The 26,433-nt window shown below is 43.7% G+C and overlaps 1 protein-coding gene across 1 annotated transcript in view; it reads right to left on the reverse strand.

The window, feature by feature from the left end:
• LOC147710442 (glutamine synthetase-like) overlaps nucleotides 1-26,433 on the reverse strand; it is a 90,714-nt gene that overhangs the window by 2,847 nt on the left and 61,434 nt on the right. Inside the window, exons 3-4 of the mRNA XM_086920002.1 lie at nucleotides 7,146-7,292; nucleotides 5,302-5,429 (exon numbers count right to left, since the gene is read on the reverse strand). Of these exons, the coding sequence (XP_086776128.1) occupies nucleotides 5,302-5,429; nucleotides 7,146-7,292 (275 nt within the window). The remainder of the gene's footprint in view (nucleotides 1-5,301; nucleotides 5,430-7,145; nucleotides 7,293-26,433) is intronic.

A 26,433-nucleotide genomic window follows, 5' to 3' on the forward strand; every position in this document is an offset into this window, starting at 1 on the left:
AAATTGTCAGATACAGTTGTGTGTCATCGGCATACATGTGGAAGAGAATGTTCGTGAAGTTTAGTGTATTAGCTAGAGGTTCCAAGAAAAGGTTGAAGAGGATCGGTGAAAGGGTGGATCCTTGGGGGACCCCCACGTGTACTGGAGAGGGCTTAGAGAGAGAATGATTTTCCTTGACTCTTTGTATTCGGTGACGATGAAAGGATGAAAACCATTGAAGCACCCGATCCGAGAAACCCATTCTGTTTTGTAGGATGGATAGGAGGATGTCATGATTAACCGTGTCGAAAGCTGAGAAAAAGTCAAGGAGGATCAGTAGACAGGATTCATTTTTGTATATATACCAAAGAAAGGTGTCAAAGCTTTAATGTTCCAGCACCAAACGTCACTACCTTTAAGGCTTATTAGGTCACCACTACACCTTGGTGCATTGGGTCTAGGATGAGACCCACATACATCCCAAATAGGTGGTTATAAACCACCACTCTCCAAGGCTAAAGATTGACTCTGCACCCGAGAAGGATACGCGCTCTTGTATATAAATATCCTAATACATAATACATCATGTATAAACATTAGAGAAGTATATTAAAAACTAGCTTCCCAGACGAAAATAACAGAAAGCCGTGTATCTTGATTAATTTTTTCTAGCATTTTCAAAATGTCATCCATAACAAGTGTGAAGGCCGATTCGGTGCTGTGTCCCTTCTGAAAACCGGATTGATGCTGATCTAGAAGTTGGTAAGTCTCTATGTGAGCACAGAGTTGGGATTGCACTCATTTTTCAAGGAGTTTTGCTAGGGTGTGGATGTGGAGATAGGACAGAAATTATTGAGATCAGATTTGTCAGCATTGTTTGTTTTTAGAATGGGTGAGACCTGGGTGGCTTTTCGGCAGTCAGGGATCGAGCCTTGAGATAAGGAAGCATTTACAATCCTGGTCCAGGTAGGGATGAGAGCGCTCTTGATTTCCTTGAAGATGACCGGAGGCAACGGGTCACTGAAGTGGGTGGACGGGTTAATAATCTGGATAATTTTTCCGATGTCTCTTTCACTAAATTGGGAAAAATTGCCCCAAAACGCATGTTCTTGGCTATCATGAGGGTCGAGTTGCACTTTTCAGAGAAGTCATGGAGTGAGGCAGCAATAGAGGAGGGCAATAGAGCCTTCTTAGAGGCTAGGACAGTGGAGATGAGTTGTAATTTCTCAGTGAAGAAAACTCCTCACAGGAGGGTGGGTTGCCACTCGGATCTGAGAGGTTAGGACCGTTAACTGATTGCTGTTTGACCAATTCAAAGAGTTTACAGGGGCGGTTTGCTGCTTGGTCAAGATGTAGTCTGAAATAGTCAGACTTAGCTCTCTTGACTTGTTTATTGTAGAGGCTCCTGACATCTCTCAGGAGTTGTAGTTGATCCGAGGAGGGATTGGATCGCCAGGAGCGTTCAACTGCTCTAAGGTTACGATGTTCCGAGTTTAAGCGCTCATTATACCACGGTTTAGATATTTTTTATGCAGTATTTTTAAGCTGGAGTAGAGCAATGTCATCCATGATGATGGCCATGGTCGAGTTGTAGGTGCCCATGAGAGTTTGCACCTCGACCAAGTCGGCTTGGGAGGAGAGGACAGATTTACATTGGGCAGCTAGATTGTCATGGTTTATTGATCTAAGATCCCTTATCCATATCTTTGATTTAAGAGGTTGAGCCTTCTTCAACACCACCTCCCTGTTGATATAAAAGAGGATGCTGCAATGGTCCTACCAGTCACAAAGGGTTGTGGATTCTAAGGTGATGGTCTGTTCTTTGGAGACAATGAGGTCTAGAGTTTAACCTTTAATGTGGGTTGGTTGGCCACAGTTCTGAATCAAATCTTGATCATTTAGAAATGATTTAAGGCAGGACACCGCAGGGTCATTGGGGTTGGACCAATGCAGATTGAAGTCCCCAAGGAATATTTGAGACACAGCAGAGTCGACATTGCTAGAGATGATATCCGTTAATTGCTCAATGAAAGGGAGATTGTCCCCCGGTGGGTAGTAAAGGTGTGTAGTTTACAGATCGGTAGGTTCTTACTTGCTATGCTAAGACAGAGGTATTCACAGGAGGACGGGGAGAGGACTCCAAGTGTGAAATCGAGAGAGTATTCCTGTAGACCCCACTCAGCTTCAGAATTCTGTCAAGCCTGATTATATCATGAGTGGGCGGTACTAGGATAGGAGTGGAGGCTGGATTTAGCCAGGTTTAAATGAGGATGATAATATCTAAGTCATTGTGTTGGATGAGGTCAATGATATCTGAGGCGTGTTTTCTGGCTGATCAGCAGTTTAATAGTGCACATTTGAGAAGTGGGGGATGTATGGGGAAAGGGGTCTGGATGACTTTCACCCTGGTAAGGTTGTCAGAGTTGTTGCATCTCAGAATGCGGGGAGGGACTCTCTTCGTATTGGGAAGGATGGAGTGTATTTGCCTCTGCGGGGTCAGGCTAGAATTGGTCCGGGAAGAGCAAGAGTTGAGATGATCTTGGAGATCAGTGGACACCGAGAGGGACTCATTGCTTCTGGGGCATGGTGTGGAGTTTGGCGAGGGAATAGATTTCGAAATGGAGGGGGCTAACAACTGACTTATGTGATCATTGTCCCCAGTGGAGCCTCTGGGCCAATTTAAAGAACTGAACATGGTGAAAAGATCGTTTGAGAGGGCTAGCAATAGAAACATTGCCCAGCGACTTCCATCTATTTTGCCAGTCTTCGATTCTGAGCATATTGCTAGTTTCCACAAATTTCTTTCCCACAAAGTGAAGAGTCTACATCTATAAAAGCCAGTGGGACTTGGGGCAGCTGCTTAGAAAGGAATTCACTTTGGGGCCAATTACTATGTCAGGCGGCGGACTGCTGCCTGCTATCTCGTCAGGAGACTGCCCTACAAGCAGACGAAGGTCCGATTGTTGTATCATGATGAGACCACCGGGCTGGCGGTTGCAAAGTGTTCCTATTCACGGCGGCTTGTGCTGCGGCCTAGGAAAAAGGCAGCAGCAAAAGTCGCCATGAAAAGGAGCACTTCTTTCACATCCATGGACTGTATGTCATACCATGTGGTGCATGGCACACAGTGCATTCAATTGAGTGGGGGCACTATATGTGTCCCCAGGGCCACTTTGCAGTTCCTACGAGGGATGGGGGCCCACTTTGTGGCCCCCAATATTCCTCAGCCTGTACATGGCGGTGTTCCCACTATGAACAGACTGTTGGATAGGGATATCCAAATCTCAATGGCGGTGTCTGGCTCAGCGCCTCTACCATTAAGGGCCGCGACTCCGACTGCCACCCCATCGGGATCTGATGGCAGTGTGAACTACGACCAGATAGGGTCTGACTGCGGGCATCATGTAAATGTAGGTAAATGTAGGTATACTTATATAGCGCAACCTGTCACCACAAAGGGCATCCTGGCGCTTGCCTAGGGAACCCGTCCTGGTATTCCCCTGTGAGAAGGCCCGACAGGGTGTCCACAGGGTGAAAGTCAGGCATCCCGCCGCGAGGGGCCGTTGTGGAGATTAAGCAAGCTATTGCCCAGAGTCGCAGAGTGTGAACCCGTGAGTCGAGGAGGCACCGGGATGAGAATTATCGAGTCCGTGGAATTTTTAGCCCAAGACCCGCCGGGGCGGGGAATTGAACCCTGGTCCAGGACCGATCTCAGATTCTGGGTCTGCCGCCTCTAACCCCTGAGCCACACTTCTCCATCATAATGTGGCAGTCAGACCGAAGGGCTGTCGGTTGGTCGGACCGTCACCAACAACTTGTCGATGGCAGTCTGAACGACATCGTAATCAGGCCCTCTGTCTCTTTCCTCTGATGGAGGCAAGTGTTCCATCAATTTTACGCTCCAAGCACTTTCTATGTGGACACAACCCTTCATGCTGCAAAAATAGCCTTTCTGAAAAAAATTAAGTACTAGGCGACAGTTAGTCCATCCTCTTCGAACTGGATGAAAAGCTACTCCTAACACTGCCTGGTGTCCAAGAACCATAAGCAGATACTTCCAACTCATAGTAGCCACCACACGTTCACAGTCAATCCTGAACTTTTTCAGACAGTTTTGATGATTGTCTCTTTGGAGAACGACCTTTACAATGCAGTCGTTACACCGCAATATGTTCACATCGCGGGCATTTCAACGCAAGTCGTTACAACGACTTGCGCTGGATGGCGTTCTAAACTAAGGTAAAGTAAGATTTACTATTCCAACACCTTTCCTACTGTTACGTAGGCTGGAGTTAGAATAGTAAAATATACTATTCATAGGTCCAGTGCCCTCCAGCGCAAGTCGTAACGACTTGCGTTGTAAACGAATGGGATGTAAAATACTGCATTGTTAATGTATGCCTTGTAACATCATACATTCACCTCTTTCCTGTAAGAGCACAGTGAAAGACATGCTTATTGATTTTACTGGAGAGTTAAACAGAAGAGTGTACAGTACCTTAAGGCAGCTTGCTGTCTAGTATACCGCAAATATTTGTTCACTCAAGTGGCATCATCAGTACCGGAGATCCTCATCACAACAGCATCACTTAATAGATGGTGACAAGTTTGCCAAAGTATAAGATCAGTCCTGATCAGTCCTTCACTGTCATCTGCTTCCCATCAGCAGAAGAGAGACAGGAGGACAAGGTATTGGGTGCACTTTCACTAAAAATGTCTGTGGTGCTAGACCATACAAATGGCAATCAGTCAGGTTTTTAAAAGAACACTCGATAGAACCAAGAATCTTTGTAGCAAGCAGGTTATCTGGCAACTAGTTCAAGCACTTAGTTGGACATACCGAAAAGCGAAGATCAGTTAGTCACTTTTATAGAATTTAGGGATCGCCAGGTTTCCTGCAGCACAGTGAAATTTACTTGTGGATGGTATATTCAGTTTACTTCTATTAAAAATCAGATAAAACATTGCGCTTGTCAGGATAAGACTCAAAGGATGATGCAGAGAGACTTAAATTTAAAGATTTCCAGGAAGCCAATGAAACGGTAAGAGAGCATATTTTTAACAGAGTGCACTCATTGCAAGGCCATCTACCACCTGCCATCTGACTAAAGGACAATTGTGTCAACCCTCCTCCATACATCTTCACATGCCACCCTTTAGCTATCTCCTATATAATCAATCACACAGCCTCCAACCCCTTCTTACCACCGCAACCTGCTACCCCCATAGCAAGCTATGGGCTGTTTTGCAATATTCAGTTCATAGAAGCTCATTTGCTGTGAACATACATGAGGTCGCCAGATGAAGACATTGTCTGGGTACCTGAGAAGGCATGGATTCAGCGTTGGTTCCACAGATCTTGACCCCGGCATACAGGCACGCCTTGTAGTGGGACTCTACAACATCCCGTCCGTACGCCTTGTCTGCACCAACACCACAGTAGTATGGCCCTAGAATAAACCTTCATTAGAACATGTAGTGCTTGTCCGGCCATTTCACACCAGTAAACCTCAGGCCAAAGGCTGAATTACAGGTGTGGGGATCTCCAGGCCAACACTTAGCTTTCTTCGAGAATAAGGACTGATCAAGAGGAAAATTCCCTGATCCATTAACAGGGGTGAAGCAGAGCTACAGCCTAGAATGTGCTAAAGTGCTAGCCCTTGGACTCGTTTGAGTCCCAATGAGTGAATCATGAGGCATGTCCTATATCTCCAGAGTGTTTCACCAGAGGCAGAAATGTGTTCTATTCGAGCAGTTAAACTTACATGGAAACAAATCTATTTAATGCACTATGTGCCATTTTCTAGCGAGGGCAGAAAATTTGCTTGCATGGCACGTGCCCTAACAACCCAAGTAGGCAGTGATTAACCACATCTGCTCTTTGTCACTGCAGAGGGTGTAGGGGCGTGAAATGCTGCTTACATATCTTGCTGTGTGTGGAGGGGAGGTTCTAGCCAGCAGTTAGAGAATTTAATGATGTGAATATGCAAAAGAAATACTCTGAAAGCCCATGATGGGGTTAATGGTGCACAAGACAAACATGTGAAGGTAAACAGATGGTAGCGTCCATTTACCACATGACCAGCAGTTTTACCAGATTCTAAGACCTTCAGTATACAGATAGCTCCTATCAGTGTGGAATAGTATGGGGATTTCAACATATCAACCCTACCAGTGGGGTTTGTAACTAATTCTATTCAGCCTAGTAATGTAGACCTCCTAATTATCCACGCTACACCAATCACATAACCTACTTTCACGAACCATATAATGACAATGGCCACCCATACAACCACCAATCAAGTTTACTGAAATCTTATTTCATTTTAAGATATAGGGGCATATTTACAAGCCCCAATCACCACAGGAATGTAATTTTTATCAACGTTCCTGTGGCGATGGGGGCTTTGCCTCATTTACAAGGCAGCGTTAAGCCACTTATTGTGGCTTACCGCCACCTTGTAAATAAGGCACCCTTTCACACTATAATTAGCGTGAAATGGATGGGCAATGGGTGTTGCGGTAGGCATTCCACTGCAACACCCATTGATTTTGATGCTGCACCTCTTTAAAAGGATGGCATAAATAGGAGGCAGCGCCAAAATTAAGACCAAAAACAATCTGGACTTAACATAGCAAAACGAGGAAAAATGCTTCATTTCTCCTCGTTTTTGCTGGTTCTATGTGTGCTGCATTGTGCAGCACACATAGAAACAGCAAACCACCATGAATGATTGTTTATGTGCAGGAAGGTGTTCATTTAAAAAAATTACAATTTGCAACTTCTATTTGTGCTGGACAATGAGCACACATAGAAGTTCCATATCACCATTCTGGATTGTTTATGTCCAGGAAGAGTCACCTTCCTGCACATAAACAAGCTTTCCCTGCAAAGCAGGCACCCTTGTACAATGGTGCAAGAGTGCCTGTGTTGACGCTAGGCAGCTACATTTAGCACAAGCGCTAAGGGAAAGGCAAAGGTGCACCGTATTCTTGTGAATACAGCACATCCCTGCATTTGGAAACAGTCTAAGGACAGTGTTAGCCTTCTTAGCTTAATGTCACACTCCAACATTTTCCCAGTAAATATGCCCCATAGTCCTTCAATTCATGACAAAAGCAGCACCCATCCTCTGGGTCTGCTTGCCCACCACTATCAACCTTACCTTGGGGTCCCGGAAGGCCATTCTCTGGCCAGCCAAATGGATGTCTATTGATACCCAGCAGTGTGTACTCCTGCTCCATGCCAAACCATGGGTGGAAGTCCTTCACCTTCTCCATCACAGTCTTACATGTGTGCCGCAGATTGGTCTCTGTGAGGCAAAGTGTAAGGCTATTAAAAAACAATTGCAGACAGGTCTATACACACCTCTTTGCTTCCCTCCCAGTAATACAGAAATGTCATTATAAACAAACAGATGGTAGCAATTCTTGCATTCCCAAAGGAAGACATACCTGGTATGACACAATCTTGCAGTAGTCTACAATTCCATCACTAAAAAGGAAATGTGCTCCCACTTAAGTCAATGGTGATTCTACAGCAGAAGTCAAGTCTCAGGTCAAGCACTCAAGTCAATGGAATTCTGCAACAGACATAGAAAGAGCACATTGCCATTATTGATTGTTTATGTGCAGAAGGTGTCCCTTCCTGCACATAAACAATAACCCCCTGCTGTTGTAAATCAACGGCGATTAGGTTAAGCATTAGCAGAAGACATGCTGTATTTGACCATTGTCGTAGCAATTGAACTGACTCCATTTTGTATTTGTGGCAGCCATTTTGTCTGCCACATGTTGCTATGTGCTCATCATGTGCTTTATCCTACCTCCTTGTTAACTGCGCCTGAAATCTGCCCAGCAACAGGCTATATTTAGCATCCCCCACTTTTTGCATGCCCAGGCATCCCCAGTAGAGTTTGCAGCTGTTACTAAGTAGTTCCAGATAGGAATGTGTTTACTAGTTTCTGAAAACTGTTAACTCCGCCCATTCATCGATTGTGCCTTCCAATATGCCCTTATATGTACATAAAACTTGCTCTTGTATTTTGTACCGCCTTCTTTTGAGCCCCCTCATTGTGTATAAAAGGGGCCATGTGCTTTAGTTCGGTGTGCTACTCTATACAATACTGAAGGGTGTTGTGTGTACTGTAGTACCACCTTTAAAGGTTTAATAAACTATGCTTTTGTATTTTCCAGTTTCTGTGCCAACTTCTTCCTATGGTCTGAGGACTCTGTGCACAGGAGAGTGAACCCCTTGCACTGGTAGGCCTATCTGAGGCTTGCTTACTTCAATTTGCGCCCGACACGTGGGGCTCATCGGCGACTCGCATGCCCGAAGGAGTGGTTGTGACGATGCATTGGAATCTCACCGCGGACGTGATCACTGCCAGAAGAGACCTGAGTCTTGGCATTCAAGGCGTTGTTCCTTTCTTGGCTTGCCGTGCAGTGGCCGTTTGGTCGAATTTAGAACTTGGCATTTGAAATCTGGACGCCCTGTGATTGGTAAGGACCATTGTATGGTACTTGCTGTGGGTTTTGGAAGCCTGGGATTGGCAAGGCAGTTTTAGGATACGCTTGCTGTGGCAATTTTGGTTTGGTATGACTAGTCATGATGTGTATGTGAAAGTGAAATATATGCGTTGCAACACATATAGGCAGGTAATGAGGAGATTTTTCTCTGAAATTGTGATTTTGATTTGAACGGCACAACGTATTACAGATACCTTAAGTGCTACTTTGATTATAATACTGCATATTTTGCACTATTTTTGGCATGCCTGTTTTTAGCGCACTTCGTAGGATGTGCTGCTTTTGTGGAAATAACGGGTTAAGACTTGAGGAATCGCAGCCGGCTCCCCCAGAGGGGACGCCTAATAGAGATATGTACATAAAATATGGTCTTTCTTCCATAATAGAGAAGATACTGTATTGTTCCACAAATCCTTTTTTATATATTATGTTTTATTTTTAATTCTTGAATTGTTGTATGTATATATATATATTGATGTTTATGTAATGTATCCCGTCAGGGTCATTTTTAATCAATGTTGTTATTAAATGTTCATTTTTAATTTAGAACCTTAATTGTTGTAATGCTAATAAAATATTTTGGTACCATAACTCTGAGAATAGCCTTTAGCCTCTAATTAATTTTCTCTGTATGACAAGCCATTACAGTTGCCTAGATGTTTACTTCCACACATCTTTCTTCTATAATGTACAGCACATTATGGAGGAAATACACGCGAAAAGATCCTGAGTTACGTTGGCCAATGTATGGGTCATTTGATATGCAAAAGATTGAGTATGTGGAACAGTGTATGTTCGAGCAGAAATCTAGACAAGACATGTTTGAATGTGTGTGAAAGAAGTACGTGAGCGTGAGAAACGTGAGCAAGCGCTGATTGAAAAAGAGCAACGTAAGAATGTGTATGGAAAAGCGCAAGAATTAAGGAAGAAAGAAGTGAAAGAACTGGAAGAGAGACAGGAGAAGGAGCGCAGATTACAGATATCAGGCCAATATGCTGTTCGGCAACCTCTTATCCTGTCCTTAATAAATCACAAGATGATTTCTCATTGCTAGATCGTCCTCCGCCTCCGTATGCCGTTCTGTCCGCTCCATCAGATGAAGATGACGATTCCAGGGCAGATCGAACAAAACCAGATACTCGCTCTATGCTGTCGGTCGAACGTGCGGCAGAACTTAGAAAGACTGCTCGTCAAGCACTTCGTGATTCTGTTACTGTTTCTAACATCTTAGATAGTTTACAGGGGTGGCAGGACAGAGAGCGATTATATTTTACTGAGCACTTTGCTGAAGAAGTTGTTGACATGTTTCGGAAAGTCTCTGGTGTTTTAGAACCTGATGATATAGGAGCCGATTGTAAGCAAATACGTAATGGGCTTTTTACTCTCCCCCAGGTGGCTGATACGATAAGACGGTTGTTCAAACTACGAACTGAGGCGCTTCGTATGCGAGAGGAGAAACGGAAAACAGATGCAGATGCACGGACGGATTCGCTCGGCGGGAAACAATCATCTATCTTTGGAACAGATAAGACCGCAATAGTGCATGCAAAGCCTATGCGAGAGGCTGCGCCTTTATATGTTCCTCCTAACGGAGCGGGTACAAGTGATGATAAGTCCTCTGTAGATGCTAAAGGTTATTTCATTTATAATTGGGTGTACACTACCTGGAATAGGGCAGATGTAATGGGACTTAAAGCTGCATTGCCTGACCCGCAGAAAAATCCAGCCGCTTTCTATGAGGAAGTTGAGGGAGCCATAAATTCTTGTACCATGACATTAGCTGATATCGATGTATTTTTCGGGCTAATATTACCGCCTGATATGTGGAGATCCCTGCGTAAAGTTGATGATCGCGCAGCGTATGGGGCATAACGGAAGAAGATAGAGATGGAAGATGAGGATAGGGAACCAGCGAAAAAGCCATGTCAGTTGATTTTAGACCTTCCTGTTGCAATACTAACTAAGTTAAAAACGATTATTCCCCCTAAAAATATTGATTGGACTATTTTAGCATCATGTAAAGAAAAGGCAGATGAATCGGTTTCAGATTTCTTTACGCGTTTTGAGGAAGCCTTTCATGATTTTAGTGGTCAGTCGCTAACGGACGATACCGGCCGACATTTGTTTGTAGATAAATATCTTATGAATCTATTACCAGGAGTGGCTAGCTGTTTAAAAGCTAGTGAAAGCTCTTGGACCTCCTCTTCTCTGTCATCTCTCCTGACTATGGCTCAATATTTAGAGCGTCAGGAATTAGAAGCGAAGGGTAGTGAGGATAAGAAGTCTAAGGAACTAAAAACGAAGGTTATGTTGTCTCACATTTATGGTCCACCTCCTAGAGGTAATGATAGAGGCGGACGAGGATTTTATGGCTCTTCTTACACTCGTTCGAATCTGACTGTTGATCAATGCGTGTATTGTAGGAAATTTGGCCATTGGGCTGATGAGTGTCCATTGTTGCGCTCACAACGCTATGTCCGTGGTCGAGGACCAATGAGAAATCGTGCGGAATATTCAGGTCCTAGAGGCAACACGAACGATCGCGCTAGGTTTGATTCTAATATGCGGGCACAAAATGGATTCAATACTTTTGACAGGCGCAACCAATACCAGATGTCTGATTATGTGCAGCCTGATTTACATGATTCTGCCTATGCATAGGATTGCGTAGGATGGTGTAAGGAATCAGTTGAAGTTCCAGTAGATTAGAGGGGTCCTTATGTTACAGCACATGTTTTGGGTTCTACTGATCAGTTTCTGGTTGATACAGGAGCTACTCGTAGCGCTCTGTCTAAACAATTGGTTCCGAGGGCTCCCCTGTCTGGCTTAACGATCACATCAATAGGGTTCAATGGAACACCCTCCCTTAGCCCATTATCACAACCACTTGCATTTCATGTTGATAAATTTGCTGCTCCATGCCCGTTTTTGCTCTCCCCAAAAACACCAGATAATATTGTGGGTCTTGATATGCTTAAGTATTTCAGAGCTACAATAAGATGTTCCCCTGAAGGAGTACGTGTGATTTTGAATGATAATTACCCAGTGATGGACAGAGTTTGCATTGCTAAAGAGGATACTGCATTAGCCTCCCTACCTAAAACTTTGTGGGCTACTTCAGAAACTGATGTGGGACAGATGGTTATTCCCCCGGTGCATATTAGTGTAAAGGAGGGAGCTGTGTTACCACGTTTGCCTCAATATAGAATTTTACAGGAGGGTGAGGAAGCACTCACATGAATCGTATAAGATCTTATTGAAGTGGGGGTGGTTGAAGAAGTTCCATTTAATGTTTGTAACAGCCCGATTCTCCAAATTTTGAAGAAAGACACTGATACTCAGATTTATTGATTTATACTTGACCTACGGGAGGTGAATAAGATAGTGGTGCCACAATGCCCAGTGGTTTCTGACATCACGACACTTCTTACTTTAGTTCCACCTTCTGCAACCACGTTCTCTCTTATAGACTTGAAGAACGCCTTCTTCTCAATCCCTATTCATCCTGATAGCCGATATCTGTTCAGTTTCACTTTGAATAATCGATCGTATAGATTTTGTAGAGTTCCTCAAGGCTATACTGAGAGTCCTAGTATTTACAGCCAAGCATTAAACAGACAACTTGATTCTTTTGTTAAGCCCAAAGGTGTGGCGCTCATACAATATGTCGATGATATCTTGTTGGCAGCCGATACCCCTGAACAATGTGAAAAATGCACTTTGTCCTTGCTTTCTTTCTTCGCTTCACATCATCACAAAGTATCGAAAAAGAAATTGCAGTATTGTAGACCAAAGGTAACCTACTTAGGTCATCTTTCGTCTAAGGAGGGGCGTGCACTCACATAAGATCGCATTCAGGCAATTTTAGACACACCAGTACCTTCTACACAGAAAGAAGTACGAGCATTTTTAGGTCTTACTTCCTTTTGTAGGCAATGGATATTAGGATTTTCGCACATTGTCAAACCTTTGTTAGCTCTTTTGACAAAAGACACTCCAATACCCCTTCCATGGACAGATGAATGTGAGAATGCTTTTCGACAGTTACGACAAGCCCTTTGTTCAGCACCAGTCTTAGGTACTCCAGATTACATGAAGCCCTTTACAATGTATGTACACGAGAGAGATGGATGAGCATTGTCAGTTCTAGTGCAGACACATGGCGATAAGCAACGTCATTGTGCATATTTTTCAGCAGTACTTGGTCCTGTTGCTCGAGCATTGCCTGGATGTTTTCGCTCGGTTGCAGCAACAGCTGTGTCAATACGCCAGAGTGAAGGGATAGTCTTATCACGTAAACTGTTGGTGCTGGTACCCCATGCTGTTGATTCCCTTTTGAATCAAACAAAGACGCAGCATTTAACTAGTGCTCGTCTGACAGGATATGAGCTGACGCTGTTAGCACCTCATATTACATTGAGGAGATGTGCAACACTAAACCCAGCCACGTTGTTGCCATTTCCGGTGGCTCAGCCTGAGGCGCAAGAAACACATGATTGCATTTTCCTGACTGAGGAACAGACAAAGGGTCGTATTGATTTGCAAGGTACGCCCCTTCCAGATGTAGATGGAGAATTGTGGGTTGATGGGTCTTGTCTGAAGTTACCGGATGGTACAACTTCAGCCGCATATGCAATTACTACGCTTCACACAATAGTGGAGAAGCTCGCATACCACAGAAGTCAGCTCAAGCAGCAGAACTAATAGCTTTGACACGAGCATGTGAGCTTAGTACAGGTTTGCGTGTGAACATTTATACAGATTGCCGCTATGCTTTTGGAGTGGCGCATGATTTTGATCTGCTCTGGAAGGAAAGAGGTTTTCTGACATCACACGGGATGCAGATAATGCACGGAGAACTAGTCCATAATCTTTTGACTGCATTAGCATATCCAAAGAAAATAGCTATAGTGAAATGCAGTGCGCACAAGAAAGTGACTGATAAGGTGGGACAAGGAAATGCTTTTATAGATCGATTGGCACGTGAGACTGCGATGCAGCCTAACACTACTTCTATGTATGTAGTGAAATCACAAGCTGAGCGGTGGCACGATGCTAGGAAAGAAGGATTAGAGATACAGAGGATCGCTTCTGACAAAGAACGGGAGCAATGGTCGAAGGATGGGGAGTTGGATGATGAAGGTTGTTGGCGAAACAAACAGATGGATAGATGGAAGCTGCCTATAGCTTTTGTACAACCTATGGTTCAGATGGCACATGGGCTAGCACATGTTGGAGCTTCAGCAATAGTGAAATTGCTTAAGCAAGTTTGGGAGCATCCAGAAATTGCTAGCACAGCTAAGAGAGTAGTACAATCCTGCATGATATGCCTGCAATTCTATCCTGGAAAAGGGGCACAAACTCCAGCAGGAGGGTTTTCTACACCGACTGCACCTTTTGAAGTTTTGCAGATGGATTATATTCAGCTTGAACGCTGCAATAATCTGAAGTATGTCTTGGTGGTGGCATGTGCCTTCAGTAAATGGATTGAGGCGTACCCTACAAAGGACAATACTGCAATTACTATGGCAAAGGGGCTTTTGAAGGAATTTTTTCCTCGTTATGGTGTTTGTAGACTTTTGTGGAGTGATAACGGACCTCATTTTATAGGGAATGTTATCAAGTATGTCCTGAAAGGATTAGTGATCAAACAGAAGTTTCATGCAGTGTTCCACCCACAATTAGCAGGATTGGTGGAAAGATACAATGCTACTCTGAAGCTGAAATTAGCCAAGATACAGGCTTCTACTTCTCTGACTTGGCCAGATGTGTTGCTACTGGCATTGTTGTCTATTAGATCAGTGCCTCATTCTCGGACAGGTCTCACCCCTTATGAGATCTTGTTTGGAAGGCCCATGAATATCTGGGGAATTCCTAAACCAAGTTCTGTGTATGATGTACCTTGTGTCTTAATGAATGACTATTTGGCACAGTTAACTGATAACTTGGTTTCTATTCATCAACAGGTTCGGGAAGCACTTCCTGACAGATCTACAGGTGAAGGCCATGAACTCCGACCTGGCGACCATGTGATGATCAAGGTCTTCGAGAGGTCGAACAGTTCGGAGCCAAGGTGGCGTGGACAAGAGCAAGTGCTACTTGCCACGAGGACAGCAGTTCGAGTCACGAACCGGAAAAATTAGATCCACAGCACCCATTGTCGGCGAGTACTTCCTACCTTGGTGGAGCCTGCTGTGTTGACCGACCAGCGAGAGGTTCTGACTGCGGAGAAAGGCCGTGCTGTGATACCTGACGGATCTGAGGAGTTCTTCCTGGACCAGACTATCCCTAGAGCAACAAGATATCATTTGAGACCGAGAAAGGAGTCTGCAGTGCTTGTGAAAGTTGTCTGAGCATTCCCTGGGTCTGGGTTAGTGAAACAGAGAGCCGATGTGGCAAGGGGGGGATCAGCCCTGCATTAGAGTAGTGACACCCGTGTTGGCCCGTGGTGAAGAAATCAACGGCTGCCCTGGGGTAAGAGCTCTGACAACTACTTTAGTTTCAGGAAGAATTGTTTTCCAAAATGGAAAACAAGAAGATTTTTTGTGCTGTAGGGCTTATTGTTGCCTTGGTGATTGTGGCAACAATAACATGGTCTGTTGAGGAGACAACTCCTGCTCGTGAGTTGTTACTACACCAACACCTGAGGAGCATTATTTCTTCACGCTCCCATATCAAGAATTGAAGCACCGACAATCCTACCTTAATAACACTTTTATTCAGATGCTACACCATACCAACATTGCTACAAATGCTATGAACTGTTGGATTTGTGGGATGAAGCCTGCACATCAAAAGAAGGGAGGTACACCGTTTATACCTCTCCCTTTTTCGCATAATGGCTCCTGTCGAGCCTGGTATACCCTGCTTTTGGCAACCATGAAGCCTGCCGTGGGCAGACTGCTTTTCCGGTTGAATAAAGAATGTCATCAAGACAAAGATGGGTATCCCCAAGCGAATGGAACTAAATGGGAGTGGGAGGAATATCGACCGGACAATATTTCAATGCCATATATCTTCACCAACACAAGAGACTCTATTGAAAGTGAACATTTTGTTATCTCTGTCACTCAGGCACAATCAGAATTATGTGTACAGAGCATTGGACATATTCCTGTTGGAATTAGGGACTGTATTACTGTTTTGAATATAGATGGATTGAATAATAGTACCTTTTTAGCTTCACATAACACCTACTTTGTGTGTGGAAATCGTGGATATTATCGATTGCCAGCTGGGTGGACAGGTGTATGTTATGTGTCATTTTTGTTGCCTCCTGTGTTTCTGGCACCTCCATTGTATCATCGAGATCTTAAACTATTCAATAATATTACTGTAAATCATTATAGGAGGACCTTGAATACTGGTGATGTAGATCAAACAGATACTAGCCCGCAGCAATATGTAGATTTTAATTTAGGATTGTTCTTCTTTGTGGGGGCTGCATTAAATAGTAGAAAAGGGCGACGATTAACTAGAGTTGTAGACGCTGTTACAGATAAAGCAGCTGTAGCCCTAGGAAACCTCACTGAGGAATTGCAAATTGCTAGAATTGGTGCTTTACGGAACCAAATGATTCTGGATGTTATGTTAGCAGATAGAGGTGGTGCATGTCGCATTACAGGTAGTAGTTGCTGTGTGTTCATCCCCGATCACATACCATCAGTGTATAAAGCGATCAATAAACTCCAAAAGATTGCTGCAGACCTCCACACAGAGAATGGCACGTGGACTCTTGCAGGATGGTTCTGGACTCTAATTTCTGCCTGGGGCTGGAAAGTACTGACTGCTCTATGTATAATAATTGCAATAGTCTTCACATGTTGTGTGTGTATCCAGTGTAGTCCGATGATATGTTCTATGTGCATTACTGCTTGCATACCGACCAAAAGAAATGTTGCAGAAGTCAAAATGCAGAATAATTTGAATAAGGAGATAGCTGAGATGATGGTCATTGATAAAAGGGATGAGTATCTAGCTTATCCTAGGAAGTCGAATGTCTTCAGCTGATGCTGAAAGGGTCGTCTGTTGTAAATCAACGGTGATTAGGTTAAGCAATAGCAGAAGACATGCTGTATTTGACCATTGTCGTAGCAATTGAACTGACTCCATTTTGTATTTGTGGCAGCCATTTTGTCTGCCACATGTTGCCATGTGCTCATCATGTGCTTTGTCCTACCTCCTTGTTAACTGTGCCTGAAATCTGCCCAGCAACAGGCTATATTTAGCATCCCCCACTTTTAGCATGCCCAAACATGCCCAGTAGGGTTTGCAGCTGTTACTAATTAGTTCCAGATAGGAATGTGTTTACTAGTTTCTGAAAACTGTTAACTCCGCCCACTCATCGATTGTGCCTTCCAATATGCCCTTATATGTACATAAAACTTGCTCTTGTATTTTGTACAAAGGTTTAATAAACCATGCTTTTGTATTTTCCAGGTTCTGTGCCAACTTCTTCCAATGGTCTGAGGACTCTCTGCAGAGAAGGGCGAACCCCTTGCACTGATAGGCCTAGCTGAGGCTTGCTTACTTCACTGCAGCGTAGGCACTCATGCAACATAGCGGTAAGGTGCCTGCCCTAGAGCTAGGCAGATTTTTTAGCACCAGGCTAGGGGAAACAGGGGTGCGCTATATTTTTGTAAGTACGGCACATCCCTGCATTTTAAATATTTTGGAGTGAAACGTTGCCAAATTTGGCGTAACACAGCCCTCCGGCATTTTTTGTGAATATGCCACTCTGTGTCTTCCAATGATACCATCCTTGCACAACAGCAACATGGTACGATTCTGGACGGTTTTCACGAAGGTCGCAGTTATCAGCATGTAATGGTAAAGCCAACAGATCTGGTGCTGTCTGCCAATCTTTTGGCTTTGTCAATGTGTGTTTCTTCATAACCTTTGCAAAACTTTCTTGAGGCAGCTGCTGGGCTTTAGTCAATCAAAAAAAATGGTTGCAAACATAAATATTGTTGTTCTCAAAAAGCTCACACCGAAGTGGTCCAGTGAAGTTAACTAATGGCTCCAGTGGGCTGACCCACTGCCAATGCTATGGTAAATGACTAAAAGTGTGAATGTTACAATGACACACCAGTGGGTGAAGAGACCTCCCTAAATTGCCCCTAAAAGCATGTCATACATTTAATTTTAGTAAAATCAAACAGTCTTGTCCTCAAGGCTGGGTCCTCATGTGAGTATCATCTTTCCTTTCATTTATAAGTGTGGCACATCATCTTCACTAAGCTGCGCAATTGAACACACATATGTCCCAACTACAGTCAGTCCTGAAGAGACCCTACACTGATTAAAGGGTCGAAACGTTGTCGACACAATAGAATCGAACCATTACCCAGTGCATATCATTGTATATGGCTGCTGTTCACACTGACTATAATTTATAATGGTCCACTTGTATAAAATTGTGGAAACATTGTATATAATTATTAGACTCTCACTTATGTTTTAGGTTCCTTTGTTCACTTGGGACACTATGCACAACAAATGTTTTTCAATGAATCTGTAACATTGTACATATCCCTTTTCTCTACTTTTTTAGAAACTTATAAACTGTGGTATACTGAATAATTCGTCTATGTGGTCTCTTCTCCCTCTGACATTAGACAAACCCTCTTTATTGTGATTGTGCATATTATTACAAATACAGATTGTATTATTCCACAGGAACAGTTGTTTTCTTAACAACAGCACCACAGCCAATACCACCACCACTAATGCTACCACCATCAATACCACCACCATTATTTAGTTACAGAGCACAGCCATCAAAAAGTTTCATTGCTGACCTTGTTGTCAGGTATTTAATAATAAACTAGAACATTGTTTAATGTATATTAGAAACAATGGTCTTTCTGGTACACAGCAAATAAAAATTACAACAAATGATCTTGAGTATGTTGACACATAGTAAGTATTGTAGGTGCTGACAGCCAACACGTGTTTCGGCGAAAACGACTTCTTCAAGGCTCCAAAATTTGTTGAGAAGAGCGTAACTCAAGTCATATATTGCAGTACTGGAGTTGCACCGAATACTTGTTATTTCCAAGGTCTTAGCGAATAGAACTAATGTACACTGTCCAGGATCGGAGAAGTAATTTAAGAATCTAACACGAAGCATTGAAAATATAACTGGAAATCAGTGCATATACTCATAATGTGTCAAAGAAGTATAAAAGCTTGTGTTAAAATATCACAAGCCAGATAATTCCACCTGGTAAGTACAGTAGTAGAGCAGCAGGATCCCTGCTGTACACGTCCCGGTCTGAGAAAACGTGTCTCCACTCGATCAGAAAAACCCAATACCACCACCACTGCCAATACCACCACCAATACCACCACCACTGCCAATATCACCACCAATACCACCACCACTACCAATACCACCACCAACACCACCACCATCAAAACCACCAATACCACTACCACCACCAATACCACCATCACCAATATCACCACCACCAATACCACCACCACCACCAATATCAATACCACCACTACCACTAATACCACCATCACCAATACCACCAGTGCCAATACCAATACCACAACCAATACCATCACCACCACTAATACCACCACCACCAATACCACCACCAATACAACCAATACCACTCCAATACAACCACAACCAATACCACCACTACCAATACCCCCACCAATACCAGCACTAATAGCACCACCACCCCTAACATCACCACCACCAATACCACCACCACCAATATCACCACCACCAATACCACCAACACAAATATCACCACCACCAAAGTTCAAAGTTCAAAGTTTATTATGATTTGGCTCTCATAGAGGGCCACATAAATAACATACATATTAACATAGAAAAAATAAACACAAGCTACATACAGCAACAGGAATAACCACTTGTTATCTACAAATAATGCACTCATCAGCATCTCCCGAAAACACATTAATATATATCTAAAAATTCTTTAAAATATTTAAAAATTCTAAAACAGAACATTTCGTTAGGGGGGCAATAAAGTGCATGGATGAACATTTTTACATTCAATATTCCCAAGTGTAAACAAATTGGTTTTATCCATTTTTTGCGCAATAGGCGCAATACCGGACAAATAAACAGTACATGGTTAAGATCTTGAACAGCATTATTACATAAATTGCATAAAGGAGACACTCCATACCATTTTGCGAGGAGTGTATTGAGTGGAAGCAAATTATGACGTAAAAGGTACCATATCCTACGGACACCATGCGGAATGTTCCAAGTTAAGTATTGTTGGGCTAGTTTAGGTGTATAGGTTAGGACCAGGGCTTCCCTTTCTTTATACTTCAGTTGGGCAAGTATATCCAGTTTATAACAGAGTTCCCAGGACATACTTTTTAACTTTAACTTTAACTCTGATGGAGAGAGCAAAAATAACGTACTTTCATCCAGTTCAAGTAGCGCAACCGCTTTTCTAAAATTTTTTACCAGCTGCGAGAACTCATTAAAGTTGCCCAATAGTTCCTTTTTTAAGATTTCTCGTAAGGTGCCTGGTTTACCTCTGGCCAAGCAGGCTACCCATCTTACGAGAGCAGCCAACCCTTGAGCCCAGCAACTTCGCAGTCCGAATTCCAGCCTGCAGGAAGATGTGGAGCAGGCTGAATTAAATGAGGAGATTTTCCTTAATACCTTCCCCTCCATTTTTTGCATAAAATCCCATTGATTTAGATCCACTAATTCCATTCCATAAAGGAGGGTAGCAGGAATCTTCGCTCGGAATACCTCCAAGCATAAGGAGAAGTGCCTCTTCCCCGTCGCTTTATACAAGGAACATAATCCCCTACCATGGGCCATTGCTTTTCTAGAATTATTTTCGATGTGGGGCTTCTCACTAAGGTTAGAAGATATTATTTTACCTAGAAACGTGTAGGAGTTAACTACCTCAAGTTTTTCTCCGCTTAATGTCCAGTTGAAGCTCCTAGATCTGCACTTCTTCTTACCAAAGATGCACATGATTTTGCTTTTTGCACTATTAATTTTCATATAGTGTGCATCAGCGAATTCATTCAATGTATGGAGACGATTAGCGAGACCTTTCGGGGTCAGATCTAAAACAAGTATGTCGTCTGCATACATTAGAATAGATATAGCAGTCCCTCCAATTTTTGGGGCTAGTCCCTCACAATCTGCAACAGCGGTTGGCAAATCGGCCATATACAGGGAAAACAGTGTGGGTGCCAGTATACACCCTTGTTTTAGTCCATTCCGGGAGGGGATAGATTGAGAGAGACCCCTTTCACCGCCTTGTAACACCTTACACCATGTGTTCCAGTGTAAGGACTTAACTAAATCCAATAAGTATCCCGGCATACCCAATGCCGACAACTTTCTCCACAGCTTCGGTCGGTCCACCCTGTCGAACGCTGCGGAGAAATCTATAAATGCTGCGTATATGCCCCAACCACGTACACGAACATATTTGTCTATAATTACCTGTAGCAGTGTTAGGTTATCTAAAGTTCTGTGCTCTTTTCGAAATCCTGTCTGTTCCTTAGGTATAATATTATTTAAATTTGCCCACTCTGTTATTGCCATTAATAAAAGTTTAGCAAAAATGTTCCCTATTGCGTCTAATAAGGCAATTAGGCGATAATTGGAGGGATTATCCCGGTCACCTTTTTTAAAAATTGGGATCAGGATACTTCCCCGCCAAGAGTCGGGGACTGTTCGAGTTTTAAAACACGCCCGAAACACTGGAAGAAGAATCCTGCTCCAAGTGGTTACGTCTTGCTGGATTATAGACATGGGCAATTCGTCGGGTCCCATAGCCCCGGAGGAGCGCATGCTCTTGATTGCGGTAGCTATGGAATGCTCAGTGGGGAGTTCCATTGTAGAATCGGTATTAAGACCTGGAACCCATGAATCGCCCCCTGCCTCATTGGGCGCATATAAGGTGGTCACAAATTGGGTCCAGACATCTTCAGTAATAACAATAGGAGTGGACGTTTTTACAGATCCACATCCTTGCCTTATTATGGACCAAAAATCTCTAGAGTTTTTACAAGTTGATGCCTCTCTTAGCTTGATCCATAAAGTATCTTCTTTGTCTCTTTTTAACTTGGCTCTCAATCTCACCCTCCTTCTTTTTAATAGAGCTAACTGTAACCCATTCTCCCCTGATCTATTAAGGTATTGCTTCCTAACAAGTTTATTGATCTCTTTATTTAACCTTAATAGAGGACTAGGAGAAAAATATTTCTTTATATAATTTCCTGTACTCCTAGCCATTTCGGTGACTTTTTTGATGAGGGTTTCAAGGAACATGAATTCCCTACCTTGCCAGTAGTCAAGCTCAGTTAGAAATTGGGTGAGGATGTTTTGTACCTCCTTACTATGAATAGATCCCCAATAACATCTATCTGTGCGACGATTAATAGTAAAGCCTCTGTTCTTTAAAGACCAGAGGTCAGATTCAGGGGGTATTAATGAGACAGTTAATTTGATAATTTTATGGTCACTCAAGGGGGTATGAGTGATTACCAAATCTTTAAAAAAAGAGAACGTGTCAAAGTCTGTTATTACATAGTCCAAAATGGATTCTCCCCTAGTTGAACCATGTGTATAATTAGCCGGGGTATCTGAAGGCATTCTGCCATTTATAATAATTCCCTCCACGGCACTGAGTTCCCCGAGAAGAATCTTGCCCCTTTTGTTAGATTTTATTTTATTGGGCAGGAGAGCTTGGGGAATATTATATACTTCTTCCTTTGCTTTGTTTCTAAACATGTCTAAGGAAGTGTTAGACACTTTACAATTTAGGTCCCCCACCAGTAATAAGTATGGGGGGTCATCCACCTCTATTAATTGTTTTATATAGGACCACCACCACCAATACCACCACCACTAATACCACCACACCACCAATACCACCAGCGCCATCCAATACCACTACCACCAAAACCACCACCAGTTTTACCACTATAAACACCACCACCAACACCACCACCACCATCAATACCACTACCACCATCAATATCACCACCTCAAACACCACCAATAATACCACCAATACTGCCACCAATACCACCAGCACCAATACTACCACCAATACCACTGCCACCAATACCGACCACCAGCACCACCACGAATACCAACACCACCAATACCACCACCACCAATAACACCACTGCCAATACCACCACCACCAATACCACCACAAATACCACCACCTATACCACCGCCACCAATACAATACCACCACCACCACAAATACCACCACCACCACCAATACCACCACCAGCAATACCACAACCAATCCCAGCAGCACCAATCCCACCAATACTCTACCATTACCACCACCACCAATACCACTGCCACCACCACCAATACAATCAACCCCATCACCAACAACACCAGCAGGAATACCACCAACACCACCAATACAACCAATACCACCACCAATACAACCACAACCAATACCACAACCAATACCACCACCAATACCAGCACTAAGAGCACCACCACCACTAATATCACCACCACCAATACCACCACCACCAAAATCACCACCACCAATACCACCACCACAAATATCACCACCACCAATACCACCACCACCAATACCACCACCACTAATACCACCACACTACCAATACCACCACCACCATCCAATACCACCACCACCAAAACCAACACCACCACCAACACCACCACAAATACCACCACCACCATCAATTCCACTACCACCATCAATACCACCACCTCAAACACCACCAATAACACCACCAATACTGCCACCAATACCACCACCACCACCAATACTACCACCAATACCACCACCACCAATACCAATACCAGCACCACCACGAATACCAACACCACCAATACCACCACCACCAATAACACCACCGCCAATACCACCACCACCAATACCACCACAAATACCACCACCTATACCACCGCCACCAATAAAATACCACCAGCACCACCACAAATACCACCACCACCACCAATACCTCCACCAGCAATACCACAACCAATCCCAGCACCACCAATCCCACCAATACTCCACCATTACCACCACCACCAATACCACTGCCACCACCACCAATACAATCAACCCCATCACCAACAACACCAGAAGGAATACCACCACCACCTCCAATACCACCACAAATACCACCAATACCCCCACCATCAATACCACCGCTAATAGTACCACCACCAGTACCACCACCACCAATATTACCAACACCAATACAGCCACCAATACCACCACCACCCTCACTACCACCACCAATACCACCACCACCAATAATACCACTGCCTCCAAATACACCAACACCACCAATACCACCACCACCAATACCACCACCACAAATACCACCACCACCAACAATACCACCACGTATTAAAAAACTACCAATACCATCAATACTTTCTTTTCTTTTATCATCTTTATTTCGACATGAATGTCATAAAAGAGGTCACAATGCGTCAACAATAAAATTTCCACTGGAATCATTACAATTTAGCATAAAAAAGACCAGAAATACATCGTGCCAATAAAACTATTTCATCAAACTTAAATAGAAAAGCATGATAAACAGTTAAAAAGAAAGTTGACTCAAATTCCCTACCCTCGCTAATAACTTTCCGGGACCCTGAAGCTATACAAAAGTACACTGGATCTCATTTTACCATAAATTTCCTTCTGATGTTCCACATATTAGCTAAAAATTTGGTTACAGCAAAAACAATTACTGGGGATAAATCAGTTTTTAATATTCGGTAGGAGTGGAAACACTGCCGAATCCCCAAGTTTTTGCAAATTGGAACAATCCAGTTCTTCCTGGGTGTCCGATATGCCGGGCAGAAGAACAATACATGCAGTTCATTTTCTAGCTCCGCAGTACAAGCTGGACAATTTTTAGAAGTAGGTGGGGACCAACGGGTAGTAAGGGCACTAATTGGCAGAGAGTCGTGTCTCCATTGGAGATACAACTTCCTTGAACCAGTAGGACTGATATCATCAAGAACGGTCTCCATTTTATAATAGTCTTTCCTTGCTAAGGATGTGTTCGACAGTGTCCCCGTTTGGGCATTCATTAAACAGGCAGACAGATTATGATCATAGTACTAGTTAACCAGCTCTTTACGGGATATGCTTCTACAAGCTTGTTCCGGGTTAATCCACAGTAGGGGGCAGCCTAGCCTCTCAAATTCCTGCCTTATATATTTTAGCCAGGGAAGTTTCCATGCATTTGGGAGATTTAACAGCTCCGCCAGTTCTTGCCTATAAGTGGCGAGTTCTGGGGTTACCCAGAGTCGCCTCCAAAAAGTTAAAGGCTTAAGGCCCAATTCCTCTATTAATGATCTCAGTCCTAGATCAAGCCTTAGGGGGAGCAGAGGTGTACTTATAGGCAGAGATACCAACTGCCTAAGGAACTTGTTTTCCGTGACGGTAATTGCAGGGGCACACTGGTGACCCCACAGCTCGCCACCATAAATTACCGCCCCACTGGCCTGCATTTTGTAAATTTCAAGAGTGGGCCAATCGGTTTTAGAGTGGATTTATTTAGCAATTTAAGAATGCCCCCGCCTTTTGAGAGAGCTTTAGCTGAGATTTAATCTGATGTTGAACCCAGGTCATGTTTTCATGGAGAGTCAGACCCAGATACTCGAACGTCTGCACTCTTTCAAGCCGGACACCTCCTATAGCAGGGTTTGGGCGTGATGTTTTCGGAGGATTAAAAATCATGAATTTTGTTTTAGATGTATTTATTTCCAGCCCCCGGTCGTGGCTAAAGGTGACAAAGCCATCCAAGACTTGTTGAATACCCATCGGAGTCTTAGAGAGTAACAGGGTATCATCTGCAAACATAATCGCCGAGATCCCCGAGCCAGCGAGCCTTGGAGCATCTCTATTGGGGACCGCGTTCAGGTGGGGGATTACTCCGTTGACGTAGAGGCAAAACAGGGTAGGCGCCAGGACGCAACCCTGCCTTACCCCCTGCCAATGGAGAAGCTAGATGACAAATTGCCTTCTCTCCCGCACCTGACCCTCGCGAAATCCTGGGTATGAAGTCGTATTATGATTTTTTAAAGGGGGGTCGGGATGCCTAAGTCCCCTAGAACACTCCAGAGTTTCCGACGTGGGACCAGATCGAAGGCCGCATGAAGGTCTACGAAAACAGTGTATAATGAACCGCCCTCTACCTTGACCGTTTTCCAGAAGAGCATAGTTAGTCTGAAAATCTGGTCTGTGGTGGATACGTTCTTCCTAAAGCCCGCCTGATACGGGCTTAACATTTTAGAATCCTCTATCCAGTCCAATAGGCGGTCCAAAATCAGCCTTGCAAAAAGTTTCTGAGATACATCTATTAGGCTGATTGGTCTGTAGTTGGCTGGGACCAGAGGCCACCCCTTCTTAAATATAGGGACCAACTCCGCTCCCAGCCAAGTACTTGGGACCGTCATACCTCCAAGGATTGCATTAAAAATTGTTAATAGATAGGGAGCCCAGATCCCGGGTTCCTGTTTATAAAGGTCACCCGGAACCGTATCCAACCCGAGGGCTTTACCCCCAGGGAGCGTAGATATAGCAGCCCGGACCTCACCTAAAGTGAACCTAATCTCGGGTGAGCCAGGGACAAAGCTGTTCAATATATCACCTGGAAGGGACTCCATATGGGGATTGTCCCCCTTGTACAGGGTACTAAAGTGTTCCTCCCATACCTCAGCTGCAATGTTTGGCCCTACTGCCAGCTCTGGTTCCACCGAACCAGTGCTCACAATCTGCCAGAACTTCCGTGCATCTTTAACTGCTTATGCTGATGTTAACTTCACCCAGTTTTCATTCGCCCACTCGATCTTAGCATGGTGGATTAACTGCCGGTATTCTTGTCTCCTGCGCTTTATAAGTTCCCTGTTGTTATTCTGTTTTAATG

Source organism: Lissotriton vulgaris, chromosome 5 (genome assembly GCF_964263255.1).
Source record: "Lissotriton vulgaris chromosome 5, aLisVul1.2, whole genome shotgun sequence".
Lineage (NCBI taxonomy): Eukaryota > Metazoa > Chordata > Amphibia > Caudata > Salamandridae > Lissotriton > Lissotriton vulgaris.